This window comes from Crocodylus siamensis, chromosome 3 (genome assembly GCF_052110815.1).
Source record: "Crocodylus siamensis isolate JL-2025a chromosome 3, ASM5211081v1, whole genome shotgun sequence".
Taxonomy (NCBI): domain Eukaryota; kingdom Metazoa; phylum Chordata; order Crocodylia; family Crocodylidae; genus Crocodylus; species Crocodylus siamensis.
The window spans coordinates 67985393-68012215 of record NC_143397.1 but is presented as its reverse complement, the minus strand read 5'-3'; the positions used below and the strand labels follow the sequence as shown (position 1 = coordinate 68012215).

Sequence of the window (26823 nt, the reverse complement as noted above, 5' to 3'; positions counted from 1 at the left end):
TAAGGCTCAGATTTGTGTCCCTTACTCCTGCTGAACAGTTCTAAGCAAACTTTATTGTGTGGTCCCCTCTTTGGTCCTTTTTGTATACTTTCATTTAATATTTTGGCATGACATGCTCTATAGATACTGAAGTCAAATGTAATGTCACCCACAAGATGCTCTTTCCACTCTTCCCCCTTTTTAATATCTGAATGTACTTTTTCCTTCCACCTTGTCTTGTTTGTTCTGAATGAGATTTTTATATGGCTGATAATTCCTCCCTCTTTTCTCCCTTCATCCTTGCCCCCCTTTATGTTTTATATTAGTTTTTTTTCTAACTTTCAATTTCATCTTTTTCTGGTCATCCTATTAATCCTTCCTTCTCACATGTCACTTATCCCTCACACTCAGATTATTAGCCATGACACCCCTCATATTTTCAGTTCTCCGCCCCTTTAGACATGATCCTTCCCATACATACACACTGCACTCGCATTCTTTGCCTTGGTGCATCCCTTTCATGTTCTCTCTACTTAAAGGAAGACATTTCATTTGGGGGATGGGGTTCTTATCCCTTTTTCAAACATGGGAGTACTTCACTTGAGCAGAAGCAACCAAGATAGGATGCTTATCTTGCTGGGATCCTATGACCCCAGCTGACTTCCTGCCCTTTGGGCACGGGGCTGGACTCGATGATCTCCCAAGGTCCCTTCCAGCCCTAATGTCTATGAAATCTATGAAATCTTTTCCCTGTGTCTTACAGAAAATACATTTAGTTGCGTCTCAATGATGCGTGCAACGATCACAGTCCACTCTGCCATGAATACTCTCAGATGATAGGTATCAGTTAGGTGCTCTTCTTGGAGAGCAGGATATGTAAGAGGAAGAAACCTGAAGCTGAGAAGGGTTTAGGAAAGGCCTTATGCAACGCATGGGACAGTACCAGAGCCCAGAGTGATGTAGGGAAGAGCAATGCGGCCAGCAGGTGATGTTGATCTTATTTTTTCCTGATTTATTTTTTGCCACTCACTCAATCCTGGCAGTCATGGCTTTAGTCCAGGGCTGGCCTGAATTTATTTACTCCTTAGAAATCCAAAGGAATTCAAATTTATGTTCTCATTCTATGAGCTGGCATTCATAATATTGATAAAAAATCCTCTTGGGCAAAATTTACCCCTGTGCAGATGGCTTGGCACAGAGCCAGTGCATCACTAAAGGCAGTGGAGGACTTACAGGATGCAACTTTATGCATGGGGTACATTTTACCCTCCTCAATTCCTTCTCCACCTAAAATGCCCTTAATAATGAAAGTGAAATATGATCTGCATTCTGCAGTTTTTTTTTACCAGACCAGCACAGAGTATTGTGCATGAGGGTATGAGTGATTGAGTATGTGTGTGTGCCTGTATGAGCACTGTGGAGGAGAGGGAAGAAGAGGTTGTCATCTTAACTAGAAACAATATTGTTCATTACACAGAAAGGGGCAGGGGGAGGGAAGATTCCCTGGTTTCTCCCCACCACTCCCACACCCATCAAAACACTCACTGTCTTATTTTTTCCTTTAATAGGAGTGGTCGGATTCCCTTTGCTTTCTGCAGCCTTTCTTCCTAATGAGGTAAATGGCAATGTTGATGAGGTTTTGATCAGATTTGCTGTTTGACAGTTGTTGTTGTTGTTTTGGTTGCCACTCAGAGTCTCCATTATGGATCTAAATGTTCCAAATGGCCTTTTCAGCTGGTCCCCAGCTTCAGTGCTGAGTGGGGCCCTTTGGACTGATTTGCCCCGGTCTTTATCTTTTTCCTCATTCAGTTCAATCTCTGTTTGCTCCACCTGTGCCACAGGCTCCTCAAAGGTTACTCTCAGTTTTAAATTTTGGGAGGTTCTGCGCTTTGAAGAAGGGGACTTGAGGGCACTCTTAGGACTTGTAGCAACCTTCTGAACAGTGGCACTGTCAGAGTTGGACTGACAGGTATCTCCAGAAACCTGGCTCTGAGATATGGTACCAGACTGATACTGAGACTCATTATCTGGATCACTGCTTTCTGAAGTAGGAGATGGACTATGGCCATCCACGGACTTGGAAGCTCTAATGCCAAAGGGAAACCGGCGCCCTGCTGCTGTAGTGTGTTTCTTAATCATCAGGTGCAAGCTCTCTGCGCTTTCAACACTTTCCACAATGGGTTGCGGCCTTGGTTTGTCAGTTCTTTTCACAGGAATGTTCTTCTGGTCCTCAGAATTATTTGAGTCTGTATCAGACTCACTCAGGGATCTCTGCATAAGCTGCCTCAGTCTGGCTAACTTCAGCTCCCTTTTCTCTGGCAGAATTTTCTTTATGTTCTTGGAGGAAGCATGAGCATCCTGAAATTCCAACGACAGCTTTTCCTGCATACAGACATTCTCAGAGATTTCCTTCCCCAACAACTGGCGCAGGATTTTATCTGAATCCTCATCTTTCATCTTGGACCGAGCGCGGTTGGCAGTTCCCACGCTGCCAAAAATCTGAATCCCGTCTTGGGTGTTCAATTTACTTTTCGATACAGACAAGTCATCTGAATCAGATGGTTTCCACTGGGGTTTGCCAGAAGCAGGAGATGATGGTGAACTTGAACACACACACACAAAAAAAGAGAGATTTTCAATACCACAGTCAAGTTTATGCAGATATCAAATCCAACACTACCATTTCTACTGTGTAAGTCTGTCTCAGAATATTCCTATTTATCTTGATCTTTGCTTATGTGGAAGCCATTATAGAGCTAATGGAACAACTACATAACTACAGATATAACACTATTTCCATTCTAAACTAGGATTTGATGCCTTAAGTTTCTAGCTTTTAGGGGAAAAAACCCCAAAATTCTTTAAGATAAAATTCTGAATAGCTATTTAAAAACAAGAGTTTTGGATAAAAATTTGAAGAAAAAAAAGCTTCCTTGAAGTTATGGGACTTATCCGTTTTTTGAAAAAGAGAAAAAACCTGCACTCTTGCTAACTATTTTGATCCACATTAGAAAAATACAGCCTTGTACTGGGTTTCTACACAGAGGTGAATCTTACAAATGTTAGACCTAACCCAGTATTAAAAGCAAGCAGAATAATATTTAATACTAAAAACCGAGAGCTGTTTATACACAAAATCCTTTTAGATTTAGAATGCTAAAAGGGTGCAAATAATTATATGCTAATTTATTTTACTACCATTAGGATAACAATTAATCAGCCCCCCAGCCAAGTGCTAGGAAGCGAAGAAATACCAATATAAAGTATTTTTTTGTCAAGGACTTATGTTACAGAGACCCTTTCATTCCTCAGGACAGCGGCCAGAACATTTTGCCTTTTTTTTCAGTACAAACTGACAGACCCTGCCTTTACCCATGGATGAGGGCAATGGGACAAAATTAAGTTCAGTTTGAACCAGTGTAAAAGAGAAATGAAATTCACATTTATCTACCAACGGTTATCCCAATTACTTCATAGCTCTGATAAGGTACTAAATGTATGTACTATTAATCACTAACCATTAATTACTATTAACGAATTAACCACTGCACCTTGATAAATGTTCTTCTGGAAATATGTATATTACAGAGTAATAATACTGAAGCACCCTCGTGTCCCAGCTGGCCCCCCCACAGAACTGAGCAGGCTGAAGGGAGCGGCCCTGAGTTGGTAGACTAACCCCTAGACCCCCTGTCAGCCAGGAATTCTCCAGCTCAGCTCAACGTGCTGCGATCCTGGGAGCACATTAAAATGGCACACCTAGAAGCAATAAACTCTAGAGCAATAAGCCCCGCAGTTTATTGCTTCGCATTAAGTGCACATGTAGATGCACCCAGAATGTCCAATATTTACATATCATTTTAATCTGTCTGTTTAAAAGATGCAAACTGCAAATAAGTAGTAAAAAGAAATGTATTCATTTCTGACAGATGATGCTTTACACCATTTCCAATGTGCAAATGATTAGATCATTACATAGTCCATGACCTGTCCTGATAACAGTTATACCATGTAAAGATTCCAACTTAAACTATTGCAAAATTCCACTCTTATTACCTTGGGGATGTTGGTAGTGATATGCTCTCTGTTCTCTGGGCCTCTAGAAGCTGCTGGAGTTGGTTCTGTAATGTCACACGTTCTACCGTTTGCCTGGAAGGAAATATTAAACAGTTTAATTCATTTTTTAAAAGCTGACAGCTCTACTTTACTCTGAGATAAATGATACAACTTATGCAACATAACACTTGGTTCACCTATAATTTCATTTTCAAATATAGACTATACATACATTAGGAGGGTCTGTTGGAGGGTCATACAAGGAGGGTCTGTTGTCTTGTAAATTCCTCTCTGTCACTGGGAAACCTGTGATCACTATATAAGAGCACTTCTAAGAGCTGCTCCCTTGCGGGACAGGCAGCAGTGTCTCTCTTTGTTTCTCTTCTCTGCCTTCTTACTCGGTCCCTTTTCCTCCAGAACTCAGCTGAAGCTACAGTTCACCAAGAGCCCAGACACTCAGCTGAGGACCCAGGCATGAGCTACTGCTATGTCTGGTGAGCATCAGTATCCATGTCAGCAGCTCCTGCCTGGGTCCACAGCTAACCACTGGGGATCCTGGCAAACTGCAGTTTTGGCCATGCTGTGGAAGGAGAAAGAGAGAGCGAGAGGGTGAGCAGAGGGGAACGAGCGAGCAACAAAGAAAAAGAGCAAGAGAGACGAAAGATGAATGTGGCCTTCAACAAGTCCCCAAAACTCATTAAGCAGCCCTCCAGCTGAAATGACTGCCCACCCCTGATTTAGTCATACACCTCTGGAAACATTTTTCTACTTTGTTTAGAGAACGAGTTCTCTAAAACGGAATTGTGAAGAAGTCTGACCAACCAAAGTCTTTACTAGTAACTTCTTAAGAGACCTAAGAATATATGTACAGCCCCAGACATAAGTTTGATTCAAGCAGCTTTTGCTTAGATCCAGATAAAGCACTGCATGAGGAGGCTTACAGTCCCTGCAGACATCACATAAATCAAAGACCGTGGGCTAAAGCGTACAAGTTAAGAAGCTGGAGTTGGTATTCTCATTTTCTCCCTTTCTTTTGAAATTACTGGAGCCCTATGACATATCCTTAAGAAGTGTACAAGTTTGAGGATAGGTCCAGGCATATATCTGAAGCAGTAAAAATGTCCAAAAAACATTGCAGTACCACAAAAATAGTGTGAAATGTGTGTACATCTATTCAAGTGCCTGGACATCCAGACAGCTGCAGAACATGTACCAGCAGGTCCTGTAAATGCTGTACTCCTATTGGCAGAGTCAAGGCCTGCCACCACTCCTTCAAAAAGCTTGCTCAGCTCCTGTGTGGGATGGTGTACAGTGCCATATTTGGCCACAAATACATGACTGAGACCTGGGTCATGTGGTCTCCCATTCACCAACCAATTTGGCATAGGCAAATCCACAATGGGAGAGGCAGTGTGGGAGATGTTCTTGGCTATCTGTGATGATCCATGGCTATCAGTGCTAGCACTGTGATTCACCTACCACATCAATCCTCAAGAAGTTGGCAGTGTGGGGAGGGTCCTAATGCTCCTTCCACTTTGGGGGAGGGAGGAAAGGGGGCTGTAGAGTCTCCCCTTCACCCCTGTAATAGCCGCTGCATATTAAAGCAGTCAGTCAGTCAACTAAGCACACACAGATCTCTTGGCTGCAGCTCCTGTAGGGCTCTGACACTCCCTTTGCTTCAGGGGAGGTGCTGAAGTCTCCCTTTCACCCAAACCGTATTATTTATTTACCACTTGCAAAAACTGAAAGCTGGCTTCTTTGAAGTACCCAGATGCAAGCTCAACCACCCATGAGTTCCTGCTCTGTCCCTTCTTTGGCTTGTAAATAAGGTTGGGGATGCTGATGTGATGGGAATAGATAGGGGATGCACTTTTTGCATGGCAGAAGGTATCTAGAAGGTGGATTCCTACCATGTTCTTTGAGCAAGAACAATTTTATCCTGTTCACAAAGAAAGAAGGGCTGTGCAGGAAGCCCATGTGGCAACCTTTCAGCCTGGCTCTGCCCCCCTGGGGCAATAGTTTGGTGCGACAGACGTATTTCCTGAAGCCAGTGGATGTAGGCATGAGGAGCAAAGCCTCCAGGGAGGCTGGAGGATCCAGCCATGCTCTGTGGAGTTACAGATCACTATACACGTAATACACACGGCACTGGAAATTGTCAATCTGCCAACAAGCTGCTGCCGGAAAGTGCATTTCATTGTAGAGCTGCCATTTTTCCCCACAACAAATCACTTGAACAGTGGTATGCTTGATTTCTGCAGCACTAAAAGGACAAATTTCTAAGTACAAATGTAGCCCCCGGCCATAGCCTGAACTATACCAATTCAAAGGAACCACAAGAACACTGAATAACCTGCTGTAAAGGAATTAAAAAGTATATTATACAAGGCTTTGATTTGCCAACCCTGAGAAGAGTGTTGGGAAGAACATTGCATGGAAGCTTTTGTGGTTGCTGGAGTCAGGGCCACACCGCCCTGGTTGAGGTTAAGATAGCACAGGGCATCTCAGCTTATGCCAATTTAGGAGCAGGCCTAGCAGAAGTCTGCTCAGCTATGTCCTTTTCTCATTTTCTGTTTATGCTGGGGAATAGGGAGCAGGCAGATGGCTCAGGAATCAGTGAATCTCTCCCACCTTTAGTGGGAATATTTTTGCTGCTTATGTGAACATTTCCACAGGCTCCTCCTGGTTATTATTACGTGGCATAATATATCCTTAAGATGACTGCAGAAGCTGGCTGTACATTTCCTGGGATGGAACCTTTGATTTCTCTTTCTATTGATAAACACTGGACACAGGCTAAATTAGGGTACCATCTCGACTAAAAAAAACCATTTGTGGATCTATTTAGACTAGCGCAAACAAGCTTTAAATACAAGAAGGCTGAAGATGGGGCATTGTAAAGGTCTTATTTGCTTGGAATGCAATCAGTTTGATTTACTCCCCAGACCTTCAAGCATTAGTACTTGTACATTATTTTAAGTGGAGCTTGTGTCAGAAAAATACCATATAAAAATAGTGCCATTTTATCTGCTTTTTGTTTCCAGTCTTATCTATTTCCTTCAATGAAAAAACAGTGTTTTTAGTACTTTTTAATCTTGTTTGTCCTATAGAACTAATTTAGCTCTGTGACAGTGAACTGGACTCTTTCCTAGCTCACATACCATTAACAGCACTGTTAACTAAGTTCCAAACGCAGGCTATTTTTATAGTTGGCAGTGTCAGAGTCAGAGAGTATCCAGATGACTTTTCAGATCCCCACTTGTCTTTGCATGGCTGACAGAAAATAAATGTTTTTACTTGTAAAATACCAAAGTGAATCTGGAAAGCACTGAAGCAGCAATAAAGGCAGGATCCCAACATGCCACTGTTCAGTCACTTTTCTGAGCATAACAGCACTTTATATAGATCTGCTCTTTAATTTTTCCCTCTTCCTTCCCTTCGCCTACACATTTCCTTTTACTATTTTAAAATCACTCCTACCATCTGTCAACATTGGCTTATGCTGTAAACTCCCAAGACACTATGCTTTGCAGGATCAGGAAAATTATTTTCATTGTGAGATTATTTTCTGATACAGCATATCTATTTCACTTGCCTTACATCCTTTCTTCAACTTCCATTTCATGAACTAAAATACATATAGGGTACATTAATTGAAATTTTAAGCCCATAACCCAGGCTTAACTAAAACCTCCTATACTTAAACATTTATTGAAATGTTTGCCTCACTAATCCACCTCTTTTTACAGTCTTTGCAACTTCACTATTTTTTAAAGTTACCACGTGAAAATTATTTGTTTTAGTTATACATTATGCTAAAGTTCTCTCTGTTCCCATAGTTCATTGATTTCATTATGTGAAGAACAAGCTTCTATGCAGACACACACACATTCCATCAAAACAACCCATGCATATGTATGTACGTGTGTTTCATATACACATATATACACACACATATACACACACACACATACATTTTAGAAAGAATGTTTATAGTGAAATCCTCAACAAAATCCTGCAGAGAAATTCCTAAGATAATAATGAAATAGTGATCAAACCAGGAGGAACCACAGTCATTTTCAATTGTGAGGACTACATCAGCAAGGCTAACAGACAACTGTCTTATGCTACTGCCATATTTTCTTGTGTATCTCACATACCTTTTTCCCAGAAAATCAGCCCTGCATGTCTTAAGCTGATTTTTCTGCCCAGAATAGAAGTACCCGGCTTTGATTCCTGCTCCAAAACCAGCTGTCTGGCGTGGCATTTCTATTCAGGCAGCCGAGGCAATCAATTGACTTAATGGCTCATTGTTGTTTACTGCACAGGTGTTAATAGTACTGAAGTTCCACTAATCAAGACAAGCTTTCTTCTGACAATTTTGCTGTTTGCCACTTCTGGTTTCTCTCCTCCTATTTCACAGCTTTGCAGACTTTTTTGCTCCTTTCAAAGTCACAGATCTACTCTATGAAGACTAGTTTTCAGCAGCAGCTAGGGCTTCAGTATTTGGTTAAGCAGGAAAGGGAACGTGAGAGAGCTGAAGGCTAGGCTCTGTCCTTGTTCTATGCAGTTATAACTCTGGAAAAATCTTTTTTTCTTCTTTCTGCCTTTCCTAATACACGGTGCTTGGGTCATGTGGTATGTGAGAAAACATGGTGTAAGGAACTCCAGAATGACCCCATACCAGTAATAACTGTGAACTTAAAAGATATCATCAAAACCTTTCTCCACTAACTTCAAGGGAATCACAAACTAATTCCCCACTCCAGGAATACTTTACATGCACCCTAAGATAAGGAAACAAAGAAATCCTGGCACCCCCATCTTAATCAACTGAGGTTCCATCCCTGAAAAACTATCAGGATTCATAGAAACCACCTCAACCTACTACATACTCAAAGAGCACCTTTTTACAAGACGACAAACTTTCTCAACAATAACTGGAACATTAACAACTTCCTTGAGAAGGCCACGCTTTTCAATCATGGATGTCACCACCCTATATACCAACATCCTTCAGCACATGCAATATACTTAGTATAATAGAATATATACTAGTATACAAGACTGGTATATAAACTATATACCAGTAACTACCCAATATACTAATATTACGCTTGCCTAAAATACTTGGATATGGACTATACTCAGATTTACAATCACAACCTATTGCACAATTCATCCATTTTATGCTCACCCACAAATTTTACTTTCAACCAACATTTCCTCCAAATCATGGGCACAGCTCTGGGCACTAAGATGGCCCTGCAATATCCCAATTTCTTCATAATCCACCTAGAAGAGAGGATTTTAGAAATCTGTACCACTGAATCTGCACTATACCTGCATTACATAGATGACATTTTCATTATCTGGACAGAACATCTACACTTGCTTACTGATTTTACTGCTGCTTCAACAACTACTACTCGTTTATTAAATTCTCACTGCATTACTCTTACACCAAAACCCATTTTATAGATCCTATGATCCATATGCAAAATGGAAACCCATGAACAAGTAAATACAAAAAAAGACTACAATACTTAACTCCACAAAACTAGTAATTATCCAAAACACTGTAACAGGGCCTGGCTCTGTTACTATGGGTGTGGAGGAGCCCAAACAGCCCCACACCCTGGAAACATACCCCCACCCCCAGACCTGGAGGGACTCACCAGAGGCTGAGGATCCAGGTCTGGGAACGTGGCAAGCCTCCCAGCAAGGAAGCTCACCAAGGTGTGGGAAATGAAGAGGAGTGGCCCATGTGAACCAGTAAGGGTGGGGCAATAAAAGACGTTGGAATTAGCCTCTGGGCAGTTGCAGCATAGCACAGAATGCGACCGCTCTGAGCCTGGGGTCAGCAAGGTCAGGCAGTGTCAGGATGGGCTGTGAGCAAGGCTTTGTTCAAAACCTCTGAAAGATAAGAGGCAATGGGGGAGCGAACTCCAGAGAAAGCCCAGAAAGCCAGAGAAGTGAAGCCAGCAATAAGTCCCTTAGCTCTCTAAGTGGCAGTTTATTTGTTGAACTTTGTTTGTTTTTTGTATTTCTTACAAGCCCAGGGAGCCTCGTGGGCTATAGACTAACTAAGCTGCAGCAGAAGCAAGGATCCTGAACAGTAGGTCCTTAGCTAAAGCCATCAGTGAAAGTAAAAGTGGTCATCTCAGGGAGTGTGACCAAACATGCCTCGCTCTGCTCTGCCCCAAACCTACCTGTAACAGCATACACACACCAAGAAAGGTATAATCTACCCCAAGGGTGGGCAAAATATGGCCTGCAGGTCAGATTCAGCCCACAAGGCTATCCTATCTGGCCTGCAGGGCCCCTAAAAAGTTTAGAAAATAAATATTTATCTGTCTTTGGTTTCTGTCAAAAAGGACAGAAACCAGGAGCAGTAGGACCCAGGAGAAGCCCAGTGGGCTCCTACAAGAGCACCGCCTGCCTAGCCTCACCCCCCAGCCAGAAGCCCCAGCAGGGACCATGCGATGACTCTGGCACTGGAACCTCAGGTAAAGGTGGGGCCAGGGAAGGAGCCCAGGTAAAAGCACCCCTTGCCTGCCCCATGGCCGGCACTCCCTGCTGCCACCACTCGCAGCCTGCACGGGGCTGTCTTGAGCAGGCACAGGCAGCCCCAGGTAGGCTGTGTGCAGCTGCAGCATGGGGCGCTGGCCATGGGGTGGGCGAGGGGTCACTTTTCCCCGCTCCTGTGCTCAGCACCAGCTTGTAACCTGCCTCTGCTGCCAGCCTGGGCCATGCACCAGCTCTGGGCTTGCCTGTCAGGGCTGCACACAGCGGGAGCAGCTGCAGCCCCCCCGCTTGCCATGCGCTGGCAGTGTTTGCTGCTGCTGTCTGCCTGGAGCTTATGCACTAGGCAGCCCAGGAGATGGTGGTGGCAAACACTGGCCAGCATGGCAAGGAGGGGGGCCACAGCTGCTGCTGCTGTGCCAGCCTGGAGCTGGTGTGGGGCCCAGGCTGGCAGCAGGGGCAGGTTACAAGCTGGTGCTGATTGTGGGGTGGGGAAAGCAACCCCTCGCCTGCCCTGTGGCCAGCACCCTGCACTGCAGCCACTTGCAGCCCACCTGGGGCTGCCTGTGCCTCCCAGGACAGCCCTGCACAGGCTACAAGTGGGTGCAGCACGGAGCGCATGGGGCGGGCGAGGGGCTGCTTTTCCCCACACTCAGCACCAGCTACTTCCCTGCTGGCGAGCAGGGGGTCAGGACTGAACGCTGCCCTCTGCTTGTACTGTGGGGCTGGGGACACTGGGAGTGAGCAGGAGTGTGGGGCCCACATTGATGTCCAGGGGCCAGCACTACCAGGGCCCAGAGCAGGGCAGCAGGGGTTCTATGGAGCCAGGCCAGCTCCCCCCTCTCCCCACTGGTGCAGCTCAGCCTGGCTCCACGGACATCTACCAGCCCGCGCCCTGCTCTGGGCCCCACCGGCTCTGGCCCTGGGACATTGGTCCCAAGATGGTGACCAGGGGGCAGGGCACCTGTCAAGGGGCAGGGCTACTCATGCAGCCCTCGACAGCTTGCCAAAACTGGGTAAGCAGCCCTTTGCCTGAAATAACTGCCTGCCCCTGATCTACACCCAGGCCCTCTGATATCACTATATCTGCTCTGAAGAGAATACTTTCAAGTCCCACATGTAACCAAGCTAAAAACTGCTATTACCTAGCAAGAGTACTCCAGCAGAGAAACGGACCACACTTTTTAATGACCTACACAAATGTCCCACATAATACAATGCATAAGGAAAACCTCTGCCAGTCTCACAGTCCTTGTTTTACATACCATCCCACACTGTAATCTATAAGAAAGATAATCAGACAATTACAGCATATAACTGAAGAGGACTACATCTTGAGAGAAATATTCTCTACCATCTAACCTGGCTTTCAGCTAAACTTCCCATCTCACCCATTTCATCACTCCCTGTCGATCAACAAATGCCAAATGGAACAAGACTCTGCCTAGACAACAAATGCAAAGCCTGCCAACACACCTCTACCATTACCACAATCAACCCACCACACAACAAAAGTATCCATGTATCCTACAAGTCTACTGCAGAATATGATCCTTCTCATCCACTGTACCAAACTCTTCCATAGAAATAATGAGAGTGAAGCTAAACAACTACTATACTCCAGAATAAATTCAGTCAGAAAAATGATAAAGGACAGAAATACCCAATCACCAGTGAGAAAATATTTTACATGGAATAACAGTTTCATCTCTGACCTCATAGTCCTTGTACTCAAGAGAAACACAGACAGTATTTTTAGAAGATGGGTTTGGGAACAAAAATGTATAACTTTACTGGGCTTTAAAAACCATGAATTAAACAAAGAACAATGGTTTTAGGGCTCATTATAGTTTACATGCTCCTTCTACTAACCTCTCTCTATTTCCCTTCTGAATAGTCTGATTCTTTGACATAAGGTTATTTATTTCAACAGTCTAAGCCTGTAGTTATTTCTCCTCAGCGCTCTTTGCTTCACATATTTACTGCCCTGTCTTCCCTTCTTTAACTGACTGGTTTCATTTGTATCTTCTTCTTCCCCCCTTGCTTGCCCTGCTCATTTATATAGTGGAGTTAATCACAAATCATTGTTTATCAATACTGTAGAAGGGTTGGAATGTTTTTGTAGCCAATATAATTCAAGAGAGATGTAAGAAGCAAGACTGTTTAATATCATAGACATTAGATTTGATAGACATTAGGGCTGGAAGGGACCTCGGGAGATCATCAAGTCCAGCCCCCTGCCCAAAGGGCAGGAAGTCAGCTGGGGTCATAGGATCCCAGCAAGATAAGCATCCAATTTACTCTTGAAGGTGTTCAATGTAGGTGCTTGAACCACCTCCGCTGGCAGACTGTTCCAGACCTTGGGGGCTCGGACAGTAAAGAAATTCTTCCTTATGTCCAGCCTGAAACGGTCTTGCAGGAGTTTGTGACCGTTCGACCTCGTCATCCCTTGGGGCGCTCTGGTGAACAAACGTTCCCCCAGATCCTGGTGGTCACCCTTGATAAACTTATAGGTGGCCATCAGATCACCCCTGAGTCTGCGCTTTTCCAAGCTAAACAGTCCCATGGCTCTCAGCCTGTCATCGTAAGATCTGTTTTCCTGACCTCTGATCATGCACATGGCTCTCCTCTGGACTCTCTCAAGCTTCTCCACATCCTTTTTGAATTGTGGAGCCCAAAACTGGACGCAGTACTCCAGCTGCGGCCTCACCAAGGCCGAGTACAAGGGGAGAATGATGTCCCAGGATTTGCTCGAGAAGCATCTATGGATGCAAGCCAGCGTTTTGGTCGCTTTACTAGTCGCAGCATCGCATTGGAGGCTCGTGTTCATCTTGTGGTCAACGATGACCCCCAAGTCTCTTTCTTCTGTAGTGCTATCCAACGTAGCACTGCCGAGCCTATAAGGAAGCTGCAGGTTTTTCCTCCCAAGGTGGAGAACCTTGCATTTTTTGGTGTTAAACACCATCAGGTTCTCGTCCGCCCATTTGCTGAGCTTGTCCAGGTCAGCCTGGATCACCCGCCTATCTTCTGGCGTGGATGCTTTGCCCCAAAGTTTGGTGTCATCGGCAAACTTGGCCAGTCCACTCCTGACTCCAATGTCCACATCATTAATGAAGATGTTGAACAGGATGGGTCCCAGGACAGAGCTTTGAGGGACCCCACTGGTCACAGGGCACCACAATAAGCAACTGCCATCAATCACAACCCTCTGGGTCCGACCACGGAGCCAATTTCCCAGCCAGTGGATCGTGGTGGAGCCAAGGTCACAACTGGCCAGTTTGGCCAAGAGGTGATCATGGGATACCAGATCAAAGGCTTTTTTGAAGTCAAGATATATGACATCAATCTCTTCTCCCTTGTCCAGGTGATAGGTCACCTGGTCATAGAAGGAAATGAGATTGGTCAAACAAGACCTACCCACAACAAACCCGTGCTGGCTATCCCTTAGGATGTTAGCCTGGGCCAGTCCATCAAGGATGGCCTCCTTAATAAGCTTTTCTAAGAACTCCCCAGGATAGAAGTCAGGCTAATGGGCCTGTAGTTAGCCGGATCCACTCTCCTCCCTTTCCTGAAGATCGGCACCACATTGGCCTTCTTCCAGTCTTCGGGCACTACACCAGAGCGCCAGGAGTTTTCAAAGATCCGTGCCAGGGGCTGGGCTATGACGCTCACCAGCTCCTTGAGTACCCTGGGGTGCAGATTGTCAGGGCCGGCTGACTTGAAGGTATTCAGCTTCTCAAGGTGTTCCTTCACGAGGTCAGCATTTATGGAGGGTAGGGGATCCCCATCACCCGGATCTCCCTGTCGCATAGCAGGCATGGGCGTCCCATGGGACTGATGAAAGACGATGCGAAGTACCTATTTAATAGGTTGGCTTTTTCCTGGGCGTCAGTTGCCCCATCTGGTTTAGCAGGGGTCCAACATTGCCCTTGCTTTTCCTCTGGCTCCCCACATATCTGAAAAAGGACTTTTTGTTGTCCTTGATGCTTGAAGCTAGTTAGAGTTCAGTTTCAGCCTTGGCTTTCCTGGTTTGCTCCCTGCAGGACCGGACCAGTGCAGAATAATTCTCCTTGGAGATGAATCCCGTCCTCCATCCTTTGTAGGCTTTTCTTTTTAGCCGCAGGAGGTCCGCTAGGTCCCTGGAGAGCCAGGAGGGCTGCTGTGCCTTCTTGCTGCCTTTCCTCCATGTTGGAATAGATTTAGCTTGTGCATTGAGGATCGCTTCCTTGAGAAGCAACCATTCTTCTTGAACTCCCATCTCCCTGGGGTCACGGTCCCTGAGGGCCTGACCGACAAGCCTCTTGAGCTTGTCAAAGTCGGCTTTTCTGAAGTCAAGGACTTCTGTGTTGCTTACTGACTTGCCAGCTTTACGGCGGATGGCGAAGGTGATCAGCTCGTGGTCGCTGTCACCCAGCTTCCCATCGATCACTAGGTCGCCAATTAGGTCGTCCCCCATAGCCAGTACCAGGTCGAGCAGCGCTTTGCCTCTCGTTGGCCCATAGACTTCTTGAGTCAGGTAGAGGTCATCCACGCACGAGAGAAAGCTTTGTGACCGCTTGGATTTTGCTGAGTGATCTTCCAATGAGATGTCCGGGTAATTGAAGTCACCCATGACAACCAAGGTCCTGGAGCAAATGGCTTCAGTCAGTTCCTGGGCGAACTCCTGGTCAAGCTCAGGACTTTGAGTGGGATGTCTGTAGTAGACTCCCACCGCTGTGTCCCCTGTGCCATTTTTCCCATGAATTTTTACCCAGAGGGTCTCTAGCTGTCCATGCCAGTCGCCAACATCAGCTTGCAGGGACATGTAGCTTTCCTTCACATAGAGAGCTACACCCCCGCCCCCTCTGTCTACATGATCCCTCCTATACCCGTGGTCCAGTCATGGGTGGAGTCCCACCAGGTCTCCGTTATCCCAATGACGTCATAATTCTTTGCACTGAGCAGGAGGACAAGCTCCTCCTGCTTGTTACCCAGGCTCCTGGCATTAGTGTACAGGCAGGCAAGTGTGCCCTTGGGGGCTCTTGCCTTGCCCACAGATTGTGCCAGGGCTGGAGCAGGGGTGGGCTCCCTTAAGTGCCTTGGTCTGCTGGCTTTGCAAGGGTCGCTCAGTGGGCCAGCAGTGGCAGTAGTCCCCCCATCCCCCAGCAGGCTTAGTTTAAAGCCCGGTGGAGCAGGTCAGCCAGACTGGCTGAGAAGAGCCTCCTCCCCAGGGGAGAGAGGTGGAGGCCATCTCTTCCCAGCAGCTCGCTGCCTCTCTCGCTGAAGAGCGGGCTGTGGTCATGGAAGCCAAAGCCTTCCCGATGACGCCAGCTCCGCAGTCTTTGGTTCACTGCGTGGATCCTCTTCCTCTCCCTCCTCAGCCCATAGCCTGAGACTGGGAGGATCGATGAAAACACCACCTGAGCTCCCAGACCCCTAAGCCCCGCTCCCAACTCCCTGTAGCGCCTCATGACCTGGCTGGGGGTGCTCCGAGCTGTGTCATTGGTGCCCACGTGAATAAGGAGCATGGGGTAGTGGTCTGTGGGCTGGAGGAGCTGTGGGATCCTCTCCGCAATGTCTCAGATGCGGGCCCCTGGGAAGCAGCAGACTTCCCGGGCTAAGGGGTCGGGGCGGCAGATTGCCCCCTCAGTGCCCCGCAGGATGGAGTGTCCCACAACAAACACCTTTCGCTTTGACTTGGGGAGAGCGGGGGCAGTAGCTGTGGTTGAGCCTGGGTTGCCTGCGGGAGCTGGCAACTGAGCAGGCTCTGCTGGGGCTGCAAGAGGTGCGAACCTGTTGCTAAGCTCCAGCGAGGGAGAGGCCTTGGTGCGGCGGGCCTTAGGGCCCTTGACCACCTTGGTCCTTGCCCCTGACTGGGCAGAGCGGGAGGTCCCAGAGTCCTCCTTAGTCGTGGAGGGAGACGGTGCTCTACCCTGCGGCTCCTGGAGGAGAAGGGCCTGGCAGTAGGAGTCTCTCTCCTGCTCGCAGTCCCTGATGGCACGCAGTCTCTGGACTGTGGCCTGGAGCTCCTCCAGCTGGCGCGCCAGAGACCCCAGTAGGGAGCAGACCCCGCAAGGGGAGGTGGCCATGCTCCCAGGCCCCACAGCCTGAAAAAGGGACAGGCAGCCCCCGCAGCCAAGAGCCAGGGGCTCCGTCTGCGTGATGCCCGGAACCATGGGCTCCGTCTGGGTGGCCATCTCTGAGGTGCCTGGGGCGGGGGGCGCAGAGCCCAAGGGGACCCGAGGGGTACGGCGCGTGCCCATCCATGTCATGCCTCTGGTAGGCTGGCTACGGCTGGGGCTGACTACTCTGGGAGGGTCGCAGGCAGGGTCTCGTGTCCTCCCGCGCCCTCTCCTGTGCGAACTCCGCGCTAACTTGAGCGCCTGTTTACACAGCCTGTTCGCGCAGCTCCAGTCACGTGGCTCCCTGGGGGGCTGGGCCAAGTAGGGGCCTGGGCGGGGGCTTGATCCGGCCGGCACCAGGCAGTGGCCTCCTCCCAGGGAGCGAGGAGTTAACCCCTTCCCACCACGAGCCTGCTTACCTCTGGCTGTGCTGGGGGTCGGCGGGGGGCTCTGTGGCTGCTGAGGGGGTGTCTGGGGGGCTTCGGGGGAGCGGGGGCGCAGTGGGCTTCACCCACGCGTCTCTCACTGGTCCGGAGCCTAACGGAGCCTAATGATATCTTCTGTTGGACCAACAGGCTTGAAAAAGGACACTTGTACCTGAAAACTTCTCTAACATCTCACTCAGGTATACAGCTGCTCCAGTAAAAGATATTGCCAGAAAAATGTTGCTTTTTTTTTTTTTTAAACCAGGCATTTAGCTAAGGTTTTATCTGCTCCTTTCCTGGACCCAAGGAAAAGTACTTTGTGCCTAGAAGCACAACTATATAGTTGGTTCAAGAACACATATTACCAAACAAACGTTCTTCTCACCTGTTTCCTGGACCATCATGGCTATATAACAACACTACAACCCTGCTACAGTATATCTGCATGTATAATCTAGAATTTACAGTACCATAACTAAAGCAATACCTTGTAAAAGCACTGTAATGAACTGCAGTGTTAAATACATGTTGACTCAGTAAACTTACCATGCCCTGTGCTCAAGTATGCTGTGCGGCTCTGGGCAGGTGGCCCCTTAAGTTGGGAGCAGCATAGCTCTTTGGAGCCGTGAGCAACCCAATTAGCCCTGCTAAGTTAAGTGACCCTGCCATTCTGCCATGATAATTACAGTCTGCCTAAACCACAAAACAGATGTGGCTATACTTCTTTTGGTTTAAGAGGCAGCCTGTGCAGAATACCTCAGCATGCCTCAGGGCATTATGGTTGAGCATGCTAATATTACTGCGCAGATATGGTCTCCCATAGTCAAGTGGCCCACTCCTGAGCTAATTAGCCTGCCTGCAGTGCTGTGCCAACTAGGCTACACTGCTTCTGGTTCAGCCTGTATGGACAAGCACAACATGCTTGAGGGAGCCACTGCCAGGTATGTTAAGTTTGCTATATAGACAGGGCTTTATTTATTTGCTTCCATTTAGGCCAAATTCCCTCTCAAGTCAATGGAAATTGTGTTGTGCAATTAGTGGGCCAGCTTGCTCCTTAACAAATCAGTGAGTTTAGTCTGATTCTAATGGGAATAATCTGAGTCTCTAGTCTAGACTACATCAAAATACCTTTCAGTGGCCTCAGGTCAATTTTTGTATTTAATAAAGTCCAATCTATACAACAGAAAACAACAAAAGAAACACTTTAAGGAAACAAATGATGGATAAATATGTTAACGTTTTCAGTACGTATCTTTTTATCCTTTTATATAAAATTGAGAACTGCAGAAAACAAACAGTAAAACTCCAGGGCTTCATTTTATATTACAAGCATTTTGTTTAGTTACTTTAATCTGCACAAAATTGCAAAAATCATTCTTACAAAATTTCAGCCAAATCCTTGAGAATGTAGATGAAAAAGGGGAACAAAAGGACAATTTGTTATTTTTTTTAAATTAAACTATGTACTCACTAACGAGAGTATTTTTGTCCTTATCTTCCAAGTAAAGCTCTATTGTGTTTTTAGGCAAAAGGTTTATTTTTGAGGAAATCACTGACTGATTCACTAAGGCCTTGGCCAGCCAAACATAAATCGTGGAATAATTTACATTGGTTTTGCATACCAATTTAATGTTGTGTACTGATGCTGTTGCTAGAAGGCAGAGGATCCTTTAGCAAATGGCTACTGTGGGATGTATGTGGACAGAAACTTATACTGGTATAACATACATCACAGGAGCTTTATGACAATTCATTTGGTTGTTTTTCTCCACAGGATGGGGCAAAACTGGTTTAGTTTTATGGGTCCGTGTCAGTTGTCTGCTACTTTATACACCAGCATAAGGCTACTATACCAGTACAAACATCTTACACATCCATGCCCTAATATTTTAAGAGCCATAGTAGCCTTAGGAAGCACAAACAATGCATTTTTGGCATTGTGAAAAAAAACGTCACCCATCACATGGGTATCTCATGGGTATATATATTTTTTGCTTCTCACTCTGAGTTGATTGTAGTCTCTACAGCTAGAGAGCGGATAGTTGGCTCTGTCAGTCTGAAATCATGCATAAGGCAAGGCAGAGTGGGACCTTAGAAACTGTTTCAAAGAGGCATAAGCTTTTGTAGATCACAACCTACTTTATCAGAGTAGACTGTTGCCTATGAAAATGTATACCATCTCAAACAGCTTCTACTTTGCCACCCTGCCCCTTCTATAGTTAGGAAGAGAGGTAGTGTGGAATTTTTATCTCAAAGTTGAAAGTACTTGCTGTCGATTCACTTTCCTTTTGATCTCAAGGAATCTTCTTGGGTATCTTCCTCTTCCGGGCTTGATCCTGAGCAAAGGCTCTTCTGAATATGAAGTAGCATTTCTGGCTACTATTTACTTCCTTTTTCCTGATGTTAAAGTTTCTCTCTCTAAAGAGAAACTAAGATCACTTCAGAAGTTTCTTTGTATGTTTTATTTTGTGTTATTAGTTCACTTTAACACAAGGAGCCATTGAATGCTTTCTCTGGATGTGCTTTTTCTTAATACTTCTGTTATTGTAGGACATCATTACCCGCTGTAGCATTTCCATGAAGGGTCTTGTGTGCAGGTACCAGACAGTATACCTAGTTGCAGCACGAAAAGACTGTACTGAAACATGTCTCACCAACTCTGTGCACTAATTCCTGAACCAGAAAATTAGTGTCATGCCTTCTATTGCATAAGCGTGCTCAGAGGGGCACTTATTCCTATATGATGAAGAGCACTGCTGTTAAGCAGAAATGCTCTAAGGTCTGCAGCAGCTCGAGTGAGTTCAGGATTTTAGGGAGCATGGGGAAAGCCCAGCTGGAACTCTGTAAGCTGCCTGCCCTTGTTTGATGCAGGTGAAGGAAGGTTGGGAGGCAAAGGAGGTTCTTAGCTTCTTTTGTCTCCACCAAACCACAGGCCAAACATGGACCAAAGTAGTGTCCAGTACAGAACAGAGTAGCCATGATGCTGGATGAAAGAATCTCACAGGGACCCACCAGTCAACCCAGAAAGAGTCCCTGGAGGGGAGCCCCTTCTCGTTCTGCATGTGGGCTGTGGGGAGAGAGTGGAGAAGAGACAGCAGTCAGCTTCATGCCACAAGCAGCCTAGCGTATGACAAGGTGAAACCTGGAAAATTTATGGCTTTCTTTTGCACTTCTTATTTCTATTCTGATTTGGGTTTCATGAAAATATAATGCAAAATATTATATAATAATAACAGAACAAAAGAATGACTTTTCAGTTTTCTTGTTCTCTATATGCATGCATGTATGTTTGTCCATATATGTAAAAACTTAAAATATAATTTAATACAAGAAAAGTACACACATGAATTGTACGCATGTATATAGGCAAAACCTAAATGCCTCAAATGCAGTAAAGTATTTTGCAAGATAAAGACTAGCTGCTATTTTAGTCCTTTTGTTATATAAAAATTACTAGGAGGAAGATGCACATATTTACAGCCAAAGAAAAATAAATAATAGTTCTTCTTTTAAAGACAACATTTTCAAGATGAAGTTTCCAATTAATCATGGAACTTTGTTACCCACACCATGATGTGGTACGTGTATAAAACAGATATGGTCTGCATTAAAGACAGGGTTTTCAAAAAGTCCCTGCTGGACTAATTTCATTGTATTGCAGTCAATAAGAGTTTTACTGCTGATTTCAATGGGAGCCAAGTTAGACCAATGGTGAATGTTTCTGAAAATTCCACCCTAAGTGGTCATTCATAGTCTCATTCATAATAACTGGAAACAAAACAGATGACCAATTATACACTTCACGTTTTGAGAAGTTAGGCACTATATACTTAATTCATTAGCAAAGAGTCATACTACGGTGCTCAAACTAGCTCATATAAAGGAAAAACAGAATATTCAACATTTCCCGAGTAGCCCTTGCAGGTTTTGGGAGCCTTCCAAGTACCAAAGACCTTCTAAATATTATTTCCATTATTCCTCCCAACATCAACATCCAACACTGTAGCTGGGAACAGCCATTTCAGTGCTTATGAATACATGTTATGTGAACAGAAAATATGAATAGCAATAATGCTGTCCTGGCATTTTCAAAGTGGGAGAGAGAGAGACAATTACTTACCTTAATATGAATGCATGGATAGTTTGACAAAAGCCAGAAAACTGTCACAAACAGAGCTGCTGAACAGCTAAGCAGTTAAAAAATGAAGGAACAGTTGAAAACAACCTGGGAACAGTATGATGGGTGGAGTAAAAAGAGGTACACATGAATTGCCAGACTGTGTGTAAGCAGCAAAAAAAGGGACATTATTAAAGCCTGAAAGTGAGGGAGAACCCAGGTGGAAGAACAATTGTAGTGTAACCAGCATCCCACTAATATGAATGAGAAACTCACTCCTTCAGTTGTTTAGTTAGCTTCACAACCTGAGATGCCAATGACATGCATGTCTCCACAACAACCAAGTAACGGGAACACATGGTGTGCCCATGTCGCTCAGCACTTTGTGAAGGTTTTTCTCCAGCATGGTTTTGCATAGTGACATTTGCTCCATATTCAACCAATGTCTGCAAAGATGTAGAAACAAAATTAGTAGCTGTAAATGTCTTTAAAATGGACTATACTGTACTATAAATGTAAGACTGAGATCTTCAGTTTACTGGGAACCAACAGGTGCTCAGCACTACTGGAAACCACAGTTATTTTAGACACCTTGTGTATTTAAAACTCTAGCTTTAGGGATTCAGTTTTGGAAACCTTGGTCTAAACCAGTGGTGTCCAACCTTTTTGAATGTGGGGCTGGATCATAAACTTTTTATCACCCAGTGGGCCAGTGAGCCATATTGAAAGACCTCACAGGAAGCGGTGAAATTCAGCAGGTGAAATTCTATGGCCCATGTTACACCGGATGTCAGATGGGATGAGAAAGTATCTTACAAGGGTGCCACAGAACTTCCTGTCGCTTCTACCTTTAATGGGGTCCTTTCGAGTTATAAGAACAAGCTTTTTATGGATGCACAAAGCTTCTAATGGATGCACAGGAGGAGCCAGGTGAGGGCCGTGGTGCTGCAGCCCTCATGTGCCAGGCTCTACAGGTGGAGCAGCTGCAGGGCAGGGACCCAGGCCACCCAAGCCCCCCGCCCTGGGCCCTGCTGCACTTTGCAAGCCTGCCTGGCAGCTCCCAGCCCAGAGCCAACAAAAAAAAAGGGGCTTCCTCTGCCGGGAAGGGAGGAGGTGGCGGTGGAGGAAGCGGAGGTGGTGCAGCAAGCCTGGGCTGGCGCTGTGCACTCACATGGGAACCTGTGAGCCGGGAATGGGGCAGCACCCACGCAGCACCCCGCTGCAACTTCTCTGCCTGCCGCTGGGAAGATGAACCATGCAGGTGAGCATGGAGCAGGGCAAGTGCGGAGGCCCTGGGATGATGCCTCCTCCCCTGCCACAGCCTCAAGGGGCAGAGCCAGGTGCAAGCAGCAATTTAGCATGGGGGGAGTTGACTGGGGAGGGTCTGGTGGGTTTTGTCCCCGCTCCACTCGGCCCGCTTGTGCCCAGCTGGGCTCTGCTCACCGCCCACGGTGCTGGCCAGTGCAAGCTCTGCCCGGGACCCCCCTACGCTGCATCGATGACCCGTGCTTTCGCTGCCGGCTACTCCTCTTCCCACATGCACTGCGTCAGCAACGTCAAGTTGATGCGGTGTGTGTGGGAACCTTGTCTCTTCCCCAGCCCTTCAACAGCCATTAAGAAGCTGCTGAGGGGTGGGGGAGGGACAAGGGGTGGGAACGAAAGTGAACAGTGTTTACTTTAGTTTCCTGTCATAGCACCTCGGGCCTCAGAAAATGGCTTGGCCACATGGTGGCCCACGGGCCGTATGTTGGACAAGCCAGGTCTAAACTGATTATTTTCAAGAATCAGTTGCATGAACCACTTCAGAGCAAGTCAGAGCCTTCACCTTGTATCTTCAACTCTAACAATGAGGAGAAGGGGTTATTTAGAAGAGTGCTATTCCTTAAGTTGATTATAAAAAGCATATTTTTCCTTCCTTTTTTTTCAGTCCTAGGGAAAACTTAATTATTGCATCTTTTGCTATTTTGTGTACACAGCATAACTTTTATAACCAATACATTGGTCCGATAATCGGATCAGTACTGATATAAAGAAAACTGCCTGTATTGGATATTGGCCTGATGAGGCGGATAAAAGCCTGCACTGTGCACAGCCGCAGCGCAGCACTCAGGCAGTGAGGAACAAAGCCAGTAGTATGGAGATCTATCCCCAGCTTGTTAATCTGGTGTGGTGGAAAGGGAGGAAAGGGGTGTGGGGGTGATGCAGATCAATGCCCTCCATGGTGAGGGAGGGGGCAGGGGCAGGTGCTACCCTGGGGTGGGGCCAGAACCGTGGCTTCATGGTGCTTGGCGGGGGAGGGAGGCGGCTCCCACCACTTCTTGCACCTTGAGAGTGAGCATGCCTTTGGACCCACGTGAGGCTGGTCAGGGCTGGCTGGAGCTGGGGCTGCGCAGGGGCTCTTCTTGGAGTGGGCGTAGGCAGGATGCTACATCCATCCCAAATTTTGCCTCTGCTCCACTCCCAGCACCGCCACTGCCTGCTGCCTGACAGCCCTGGCTTGTGGGTGGAGGTAGAGCGTTCAGCCAGGGCTGGAGTGGGCAGCTGGAGGTGGTGATGCTGGGAGCAGAGTGGTTGAGAAATCTGGGGTGGATGCAGCATCCCCCCTGCATCACCAGCACCTGCTATGAACCCAGCCCCCAACGAGAAGAGCCCCACACAGCCCTGGCTGCAGCCTGCCCCACCCTGTGCAGATTCGAGGGGCATGTACCCCCCCCCATGCCTTTCCAGGGTGAAAGTAGTGATGGGAGTCGCCTCCCCACCCATGAGCTACGGCTCCAGCCCCACCCAGGCAGCACCTGCCTTTGCCCCCTCCCTCACCGCAGGGGGTACTGATATGCACCCCCCACCCCCACGCCCCTTCCCTTTCACCACACTGGACTTACCAGTTGGAGGCAGCTGTATCAGAAGTCAGATTGGTATTGGCTGATATGCCTTCTTAAATACTGCCTATCGGTGTCAGCCCCAAAAATCTCCATCAGTGAACCTTTAGTTTTAAATCCAGATTTGTACAGCATGATTGGCACCAGTGAATAAAACCAGAGAGCTAGCTTTTGGATATCTACCAAGTTTATTTTGTGACAATACAATACCTTCTTTTAAATATACTTGTATCAAGTTTGTCTTTCTCTGCAAATCATTAAGTGGCTCAGATTTAAAAAAATGCCCTTATTCTGAAATTAGTGACCCCCTTTCTGGCTCACCTGGGAATTTCCCAGGCACAGGAGAATCCCTGGGTATAATAAACATCAGCAAAGCAAACTATGTGCTATTCCCTTGGCCTATAGGGTTTTTGGGGGATGGGCAATATTGCAAATCCACTCAAAAAAATCTGGCATTAATAAATTAAAAATACATTAATAAATTTTCCTTTAGCAAAGCTGTGCTTTTTAAAAGAAAACAAAAACAAAAACACTATCCATTTATTATTTTAATCAGTTTTTCAGATGATGAACAAAGATTTACTGTTCTGTAATTGCCAGATTTGTCTTTTCTGCCTTTTAAGGTCATTGCCGCTATTCCCAACTTCCAGTCCTCTGGTCTAGGCCTCTAATGAAAGGCAGCAGTCCAATGCCTCGTTGGTAGCTAATGGAATCCCAGACTCCACCAATTTTACTCTTGGGAGGACTATTTGCTTTGTGAAGATGGGGAGCAGGATGAGTAAATTTCACCCCCTTGGAATCTGGCAATAATATAGATGAATTCTAGGTGCATAGCACACAATGTTCTCAAGCTAAAAGCATCTGGAAAGTTGCTAAGCACCGTAGTATGAGAACAATATACCTAGTTACATCCCACAGTCAATTTGTTGTTGGAAGGGGGTAACAGACCTCTCCTGTGTTGTTTACCAGGTGATAGCCCAAGTACAGATAAGCATGAGGCTCCAGGAGAGAGAGCTGTGTGGGGAAGACACATGTTTGGGTCTAGGGGGGACCTCAAAAGGTATGGTTAAATTCAGGGATATATTCATGCTGACCCTTTGAACCTTTCAGGCCTTGATCATTTAGAATTTTTATTTATGTGCATTATAGTAGTGTGTTGGTTGGGGTGTAATTGAGCTTGGCAATTTACAGACAAATGCACTGATCAGAGCATGTTGTTACGCTGCTAAGAATTAATATAATTTTTCAAGATGGTTACAAGCAATTAGTATTTTAAAAAGCATGCACAGTGTGCAGATGATGAAAGAATGTTCCCGGCTTCTTTTGTTGACTCATCTGATTATACCTTGGATGCTGGCTATCCCCTCCACCCCTTTTTTTTTCCCAAAAACAATAATAGGACACTTAACTTATGGCAAATGCAGCTCATTATCTTGTCTAGAAGGAAAGGAGGGACAGAGCTGCCCTGCTGATTAGAAGAATCTTGCGTCTAAGGCCAGGAGGGAAATTTTTACACTTCAGCCCAAAGCTGTTCACATTGATTATTTTGGGCTCGCTTGTTTATAAAGCCAACCACCAAGAAAGGAAAGATTTTGAACAGAGGTATGGACTGTGCTGACTGTTTTGGAACATGCCTGTTGCTCACAGCATTCCACAAGAGATAACTGCAGGACTGAAAGCCTGAGAGCCTGCCTATACCTTATATAACCTTTTTTCCTCTTACTGTTGCCTCTGGCTTTCTAAGCCCAACTGTCTCTTACTTTTTACACCATTTCTTGCACTTTGTTTTAAAATAAAATTGTAAGATCTTTGGGGCAGGAGATTGTATTAAGTTACATGTTTTCATGGATCCTGCCACTGGCTCTGCTTGTAAAGGCAGAGCATTGTAATTATCTCATAATAAATAATGATTTTAATTTGCTGGGGTTAGATTTTTTTTTGTATTTATCCCCAATAGCTTCATTAAAACAATTCATATCTTTCTTGTTTTGTTTATCCATTATTAAAAAGTAGAACATTTATTTAAAAAAAAAATCAGCACAGTTTATTAAAGTTAGGCCCCTTCTACATATTATATCTATTACGCAATTACCTTGTTAACTGTGCAATAAATTTAGGACTGGCTTCATGTGCAAATTAACTAAGGGGCTTAAAACGGTCCAACCAGCTATGAAGCGATTGCTCACAAATGTGTAATAACTTTATACGTAGCTGGTTTTTATTCAGCTTTAATTTGCATGTATAGGGAGTCTGTGGCTGGGAGACTGCAGCTGCTGTGATCTCCCAGCCACTGAGGAGCACAATTCCCCTGAGGCTAGGAAATTGCAGCTGCTGTAATCTTGCAGGCACTGCAATCTCCTAGATAGAGGGTGCTCCACACCCCCTGGGGCTGGAGGATTACAGCAGTACCTCACAGCTGCCAGAGCTAAGAGTCCCGCTACTGACAGGACTCCTGGTCCTGGATATGCTCCACGGCTTCCAGGGTTGAGTCCCCACAGTTAATGGGACTCTCAGTCCTGGCTACACAGGTACAGACTGTCAGGTGCAGGACTCTTAGCACTGCCTCTCCACTGAGAGGTGGGGTCGTCATGAAATACCATGAAATCAGCTCTGCACATTGCAAGTGGGCTGCAAAGTAACTCTGTCTTACCACAATTTAAGTAGACCTCTGACAATCATGCCTTCTGCATGTATGTATAGCATGTATACATGCCTTCTGCATGTGTAGCATGGAAGGAGAT

General features: G+C 45.9%; 1 protein-coding gene across 4 annotated transcripts in view; it reads right to left on the bottom strand.

Moving 5' to 3' along the window:
• Window positions 1-26823, bottom strand: part of SNCAIP (synuclein alpha interacting protein) — an 80383-nt gene that overhangs the window by 10761 nt on the left and 42799 nt on the right. For all 4 annotated transcript variants that reach the window (XM_090038453.1, XM_090038455.1, XM_090038454.1 and 1 more), the window contains 3 exons: window positions 21480-21649; window positions 4036-4128; window positions 1525-2581 (listed from right to left, as the gene is read on the bottom strand). In XM_090038453.1, the coding sequence (XP_089894579.1) occupies window positions 1525-2581; window positions 4036-4128; window positions 21480-21649 (1320 nt within the window). The remainder of the gene's footprint in view (window positions 1-1524; window positions 2582-4035; window positions 4129-21479; window positions 21650-26823) is intronic.